The sequence below is a fragment of the Ambystoma mexicanum genome, chromosome 4p (assembly GCF_040938575.1).
Source record: "Ambystoma mexicanum isolate Mex_15411 chromosome 4p, UKY_AmexF1_1, whole genome shotgun sequence".
NCBI lineage: Eukaryota > Metazoa > Chordata > Amphibia > Caudata > Ambystomatidae > Ambystoma > Ambystoma mexicanum.
In genome coordinates this window covers 239,479,368-239,486,883 of record NC_090927.1, presented here as the reverse complement: position 1 = coordinate 239,486,883, position 7,516 = coordinate 239,479,368, and the positions used below count along the sequence as shown (strand labels likewise).

The following is a 7,516-nucleotide window of genomic DNA, read 5'->3' as shown; positions in this document are numbered from 1 at the left end:
GCGAACCGTGCCGAAAGGCTTACCTCTCCTGCCACTCCTCAATCAGCATCACTACGGGAATTCCATACTCCGGCCGAGTACCGCGACCTGTGGAGAGGAAAAGATAACAGGTTAGCAAAGGCAAGGCATCTTAAGCGCAGCATATTGAGCCTACTCACTGCATCAAAGCGCTCCAAAAACGCCCATACTTACCGGCGAAACACAGATTCCGCCTGCCACCTTATGGACTTACGCATACCTAATGAAGAAAAAGACATTGTTTAAAACAGGCATGCAAGGACAGCAATATTCATAGCAATAAGACCTAGCTGAAAGACTCAAGACGGGCCGGCATCAGTGAAGCAACTCGATCGCCATTGCCCACCAAGCACAACGCACCTCTGCCAAGACAGCAGAATGGAGAAACCCGCCAACATCTAAAACAAGGTGAGGTGAAGTCCAGAAGGTTTGCAGACCTACAGGGAGGCGGGAGGCTGTTTACCCCGGTTGCCTAGTCCTGAACATAGCTTACCTGTATTCCAGGCAGAACTCTTCTGCTGGTGCACCTGGGCATCGCAAGGAGGGACATCTGAACCCCAACTGCTGGGTGGCACCCCCGTGGAACCAGGTGAGCGTAACACACCAGGATGAATGGTGACGTCATACAAAGCTGAATCAACTCCATTTGGAAGATAACCAGACCAGAGAAGCAGACGAGTTATGAAGAACAGAGAAGTACCAAGGATAAGTGAAATCTTGGGATCAAGATGAAGAGACCTATGCCACAAACCTGATGAAGAAACTTAGTTCAAACATGTACAGATGCATTGAAGCGCAAGCAGCAAAGCAATTATGAAGCTAGCCACATGCTTCTAGTCAATAGATCACGGTAAGCGCCAACATACACATATACATATATACCTCATAGATACATATGGATTGAATGAAGAATGAATGTTCCACTGCATAAATAGCAGTCTTGTGCAACGAGGAAGACCTCAATTCAATGTCGCAGTTACAAAAGAGATTGAATTAAACAAAATATAGAGAAGCTAAGGAGTTGGATGAGCCAAGAAAGCCAAGGTCTCATCAGAACTAGAATTGGCTGACATTGGATACAATTAATGTGTAAGAACAGAAGCTCCTGTTCAAAAAGGTCAAGTGAAAACAAAAGACGCCAGAGGACTATTGAAGAATAAAATCAAATACACAAAAATGCTCAAATCGTGGTGTCCAGTCACGTGATAGAAGGAAGTTGGAAGCACGAGGAGATCACACCTACGCATGAAAGTCAGACAGTACCCATACTCCTTAAAAAGTCCCAGAGAACAGTACAGACTCAAGGCTAACTTCAAACACTAATTGACACTGAACCATTGAGGTGATGATGGAGTGTATTTTTAATTGGTGGGAAACTGGTATCGAGACAAGCTCACCCACACCTGTTTGTTCGGTCTGCGTGCTGCTCATGTAGGTGGAAAGTTATTGGCAGGGGTTAGAAGCCAACCAATTGTATAGGAGCACGTAGTTGGGGGTTCTATAGTTTGCGTAGCCAATGGGACGTTGTACATTTAGTGATGTTCATAGTGGCCATTTTGAAGGGAGGGCTTAGTTGCCCCACCTGATGTTAAGTATCCAATACTTTCTCTCTGTTACTCTATACAGGTATAACACTTATGCTTAGTTATTCACTTAGAACCAATCCTGCTTCCCAATAAGTTTCTGAAGTTTACCATGTAGGATGACATTGGTAGTGATGCAGGTTTAAACGTCAGTAGTGACACATTTGGTCTATATAAATACTGTTTTTTCTTAAATGTTTGAGAGTTATGTATCGCGCGATTGCTGATATTCATTGTACTCCCTGTTTTAATAACTTGCATTAAAACAGACAAACTTTTGTCAAGCTATTTGTGTCGTCTGAATTATTGATGTTTGATTAAAATCTGCATCCCCATCCCTCTCCAGGGTATTGCTACTCATCTTAAAGGGCTGGAAGTCTCCAGTTCACTTGGTAGCAGATATTGATGGTTAGATAAGATACCATTGGCCATTGATATAAGTAACTTTAGGGTCTCGGCAATATCATACGACCTTTGCCATTCGGCTGACAAGATGTGAAGGTCCTCCTAGACCAGGGGTCTGCAACCTTTAAGACAAAAAGAGCCACTTGGACCCGTTTCCGAAGAAAAAAAAAACTGGGAGCCGCAAAACCATTGCGACATTTAAAACAAATATAACACTGCATATATTGTTTCTTACCTGCTTAAACTATATATACAGGATCGTGCAGTCAGCTGTCAATCTGAACAAAAAAAGGACTTTCACTTACCAATGTAAAATATATTTTTGCAAATTAATAGCTAATTAAAATATTTAATTTACCTGGTTAATGGGACTTTTGCTCCTGAACCTCAGTGCTCAGTGTCTGCACATCAGGGCTGTAAGACGTCACCTTCATTTTCACACAGGCTTGCAAGCTGTCATCTGTGAGGCGTGATCGATGTTTGTTTTTAATATAGTTCATGTTGGAGAAGACCTGCTCACATACATATGTGGAACCGAAGATCGACAGGACTCCAAATGCATACTTTTTCATGTTTATATAAGTGTCGGGGATGGCATTCCATGTTTCGAATACAAGTTTGTCCTGTTTGGGAAGGTTTTCAATATCACTCCATTTATGATTCTGAGCTAGAATGGCCTTCTGACGGGCAACATCCTCAAGAGTAGCGGTTAAGCATTTGAACTTGGACACCCATATATCTTTGTCGGCTATATCGGCCAGTTCCATCTCAAGATCAGGTTGACTTACACCTGCAAATGCAGTCATATTCAATAGGGATGGATCGATCGCCAGGGGAGTGACAGGGAAGGATAATGTGTTTTTTTCCTCTCTGAACTCACAGAATCGTTTCCCAAATGAGCTTTGAATTGCGGTGATTGCAGACTTGAAATATTCCAAATTTATCGTATCATGACTTTGTTTGAACTCTCTCAAAGAAGGAAAGTGAGACAGTGTACCTCTCTGGAAATCTTTGACAAACACTGTCAACTTGCGCTCGAATGCCAAAACCTCCTCCAGCATGTGCAGGGCTGTGCCTCCTTTCCCCTGAAGGGTTGTATTTAGCGTGTTTAGATGGGCTGTCATATCTACCATAAAATGTAATTTTTCCAGCCACTCTGGCTGTTCCAGCTCAGCAAAGGTGAGCTCTTTGCTGGCCAGGAAGGTTTTTACTTCTTCCAAACATGTGACAAAGCGTTTTAGCACCTCGCCTCTGGACAGCCACCGGACCTTGTTGTGGAGCAGGAGGTCAGAATATGTGCTTTCCACCTCATCCAATAGCAAACGAAACTGGCGGTGGTTTAAACCCTTTGCCATTATCTTATTAACAATCTGAATGACCACATCCATCACTTTTGTGCATTCGGGGGGAAATGTTTGAGCACACAATGCCTCTTGGTGCAGGATGCAATGAAATGACAGCAGCGTTCTACCCAGTGCCTTCTGCAGTAGAGCCACAAAGCCCTTCTGTGCTCCTCTCATGCTCGGTGCCCCATCAGTAGCCACTGAGACCAGGTGGTTGGTGTTTATTTTTTTAGCACTTAAAAAGTCCAGGACAGCCTTACAGATATCCTCACCCCTTGTTTGGCCTTTTAGTGGTATCAGCTCAATCAGTTCTTCCTGTGGCCCAAAAGAGTTGACATATCGGCAGAACAGCGCTATTTGTTCAATATCACCTTTATCTTTGGACTCATCACAGGCGATGGAGTACGCCACAGCTGAACTAATGTCTTGAATTTGCTGTTTGCTAATGTTTTCTGCCATTTTTAGGGTTCTGTCTTTAACAGTCTTCGCAGAGAGAGGCATGTCTTTGATTTTCTGCACAATTTCATTCTTGTTTTTGAAGTCCATGTATAGATGTTCCGAAATCTTAATGAATGCTTCTTTTATATACTCTCCATCTGTGAACGGCTTCCCGTGCTTGACTATTTCCTGAGCGGCTACAAAACTAGCATATGTTGTGGAATTTGCAGACTTCACCCACTTCTTGAAATTATTTTTGCTCCTATCAACCTTCCTCATAAGTTCTGCAACGGCTTTTCGTCTCTCATCTCCATCTGGATATTTTTCAGCAAAGGCTGTGTGTTTATTCTGGAAATGTCTTGCAATATTCGACTTTTTGTTGTTTGCAAATTTCTCACCACATATTAAGCATACTGGTAAACCAGTCTTGTCAGTAGAGAATGCAAATGATTCTGTCCATGTATCATTAAACACTCTGTTTTCTTCAGAAATTTTTCTTTTCTTGCCTTTATCCATGGCTGGCCTACAGGGGTCCAAAACAGGGACGTAATTAGAAATCAGAGGGCCCCATAGCAAAATTTGCCAGTTCCCCCACATTAGGGAGACAGAAACAGCAGCACAATCATGGGGTGCAGATGAAAGGGTCAAAGAAAAAGGGAGGATTGACAGGTGAGATGGCTGAAGAGAAAAAATTCAGAAAGAAAGAAATTCAGGAAAAAAAGAATGGCGATAGAGTAAAATACAAAAAGTCAAAGCAAGAAAAATTAAACAAATTAGAGAAACAAGTAAGAAATAGCAAAAGGTGAACAACGAGCACTGTCCCCACTTTCCCACTTGGAAGTGAGCAGCACTTGCTAGCTTTGTAAGATGCATGCCAACACTATACCAAGCCTGAACCCAGCAGCTGCAGAGGAGACAGAATGTCTGCCGTGCCCAGTGGGGGTGTAAAGTAAACAGTCACACCTTAGTTTCCTTTTGAGAGTGACTTTGCTCGATCCGGATGTTTTGTTTTTTTCATTTTCAGCCGCACTTGCAGATTCATCTATACAAGTACTTACATTATTATCTCCACGGGAACATTCCACTCCTGCCCCAGTAGTTCCAGGGGAACGGGGGCAGCCGGCCCACGTAATAAAAATGTTCGTTTCAAAACACAAGCAGGCAGCCCCAGTACACACGGAACTCACACTGTGCCAACTTTTGGGGGCTCTTACGAACCTCATCTGCAGCACAGGACGTGTGACAAGAACTTACCCGTGAAAGTTAGGCACCGTGAGACCAGCAGTGCCCGAAGGATGGCTGCAGGCACTGCCACTGCAGACACTGGTGCGCAGAGCAGGGCAGAGCCGGAGTCACGTGACGGCCGCCCATCTCCGATTTTGATTGATGACAGAGGCGCTGGCGTGCGCCTGGCGCACGCCAGCGCCTCTCTGTCATCAATCAAAATCGGAAATGGGCCGTCACGCCCCCAGTGCTCTGGGGCCTCAGGCAGAGGCTGAAAAAGCATAGTGCAACCACGAATGTCGGTAGGCGGTAAGACCTGCTTAAAAAGCGGTATCCTACCGCCTAAATCGGTAGGGTTGGCAAGTATGCGTGGAGCCGCGGCAAAGGTGCAAAAGAGCCGCATGCGGCTCCGGAGCCACGGGTTGCCGACCCCTGGTATAGTATGTTCAACACGGGAATGCATTATTTGCACATGTGAGAAATGATCAGGGAATATGCAGGACAAATAGAGCCTAGAGCAATACCATTGGAACCCAAAGTGTTCCATTATGGGATACGCATTCTGTTAACATGGCTGCCAGGTCTAGTCGGCAGAACCATGTGAATACCAGATGAGTTTCTACTTAGACCACAGATACCTATGGATGATGAAGGGGTGTACATTTTCCCCTTAGCCTTCGAAGCAGCTATAGTCAGAGGAAATATGGCTTTGCTTGATGCAACTGATGACAAGGGAGACGATGGAGCACAATAATTGCCATTGAGGTAAGGAAGGCTACAGAGTGACTGATGAAGATTTGTTTCGAGATGACAGATCTGACGATTGTGATATTTGAAATGTGCATTACTTATTGGGTCAAAGCAATTAAGTGAGAGGTCCTGCAGAGAATGATGTTAGCAAAGAAGCATCCTGAATATTTTGATGAAGATATGGCAAAAGTACCAATTTCATTATGGACCACTGGCCCCTATGACGTAGGCTTACTGAAAGTAGTTGGGGAAGTAAAGATTAAATTGAAACCAGGATTGATTTTACCTCGAGCATGACAATGTCCCATGTCTCGAGAGGCAGATAAAGGCATTTTCAAGACGATTTCCGCCATGATGGACCAAGGTATCAGAGGTCGAGTTCCCTCTAGTCCAGAACCCGTCTACGATTTTATTTTACATACCTGTTGATGCATGATACTTCACGGGGATTGACTTGGAAAATGTGTTTCTCTCAATCCCATTGCACAAAAACTCAAGATTTAATTTCATTCACTTTTAGACAAGCGCGATTAAAAAGCATGAGGTTGCTCCTGGGGTATTGTGAGTCCCCATCAATATTTAATAGAGTCCTCCAGATGGACTTGAACAATATTGCTTTAGAAAGCGTTGTGTTGAAATACGTAGATGACATTTTAGTTTGCAGCACCACAGAGGAAGAGTGCAGATGTGATTCTGTTCAGCTAATCATTATACCTGCTGACAAAGGTATAAGGTTGACAAGGAAAAGTTATAATATTGTCAACAAGAAGTGTTATACATAGGCCAATTTATTTCACATGAGGGAAAGAAAATTACTCTTGGAAGAGCTGAGGACATTTTAAGAACAGCTAAGCCACACACAATAAAACAGATGCAGAGTTTTCTAGGACTATGTAATTATGTCAGAGTATCAGTCTTTGACTACAGCTCGTATACTAGGACGCTCTTACAGGCCTTGGAGAAAGCACAGGTAACGCAAGAGAAAATCATGTGGACTGAGGCAATGGAAGAAGGGTTTGATGAATTGAAAAAAAAACATTTGCACGGCTCCAGTTTTAGGGATTCCCAACTATGCAGAGGAAATATTTTTATTGTCACATACAGATGGTACTTTTATGACAGCAGTACTCACACAGAGAACTACATTGGGGTACAAACCGTTCGCATATTACAGTGGAATTTTGAACCCAGTAATGAGAGGTCACTTTCTATGTGAACAATGTTTAGCAGCTACCGCGTTCGCCATAGAGAAGGCCACAAACATAGTGATGGGATGCTCCATGACTTTATTTGTTGAACTTGCATTATTTGCAATTTTAGAAAAACCAAAAGGCACGTTGACTACTCAAAGGGCTTCTGCCTATGAGGTAATCATATCGAATCCAGCAATCAAAATAGTCTGATGTAAAATAGTGAATCCAGCTATGTTTATAGCTGAGCCTAATACCAAAGGAGAACCTATACACGACTGTGTGAACTATGAAGAGTTCTGTGATGAGCTGCCAAGTAAAAGAGAATGCACTCAAAAGGGGGAGAGATTTTCTTCATTGACGGCTCTTCGCGAATCAATAGAAATGACGGCCAAAGATATACAGCCACTGCAGTAGTGAAACATTTGGCAAATGGAGAATTTTGAGTGCTTGTGAGTACTTGATTGCCATCACATTATTCAGCGCAAGCTGCAGAATTATTGGCAGTGATACTCGCAGTCAAGAATCACGCAGACCAGGAAGTGACAGTGTACAGCGACTCCAC

At 43.4% G+C, this 7,516-nt stretch overlaps 1 protein-coding gene across 1 annotated transcript; it reads right to left on the bottom strand.

Moving 5' to 3' along the window:
• Positions 1-2,368: 2,368 nt before the first annotated feature.
• Positions 2,369-4,303, bottom strand: LOC138452815 (general transcription factor II-I repeat domain-containing protein 2-like). Its single transcript, XM_069605156.1, has one exon. The coding sequence runs from the start codon at positions 4,301-4,303 to the stop codon at positions 2,369-2,371; it is 1,935 nt and encodes a 644-aa protein (XP_069461257.1).
• Between the last annotated feature and the right edge of the window lie 3,213 nt (positions 4,304-7,516).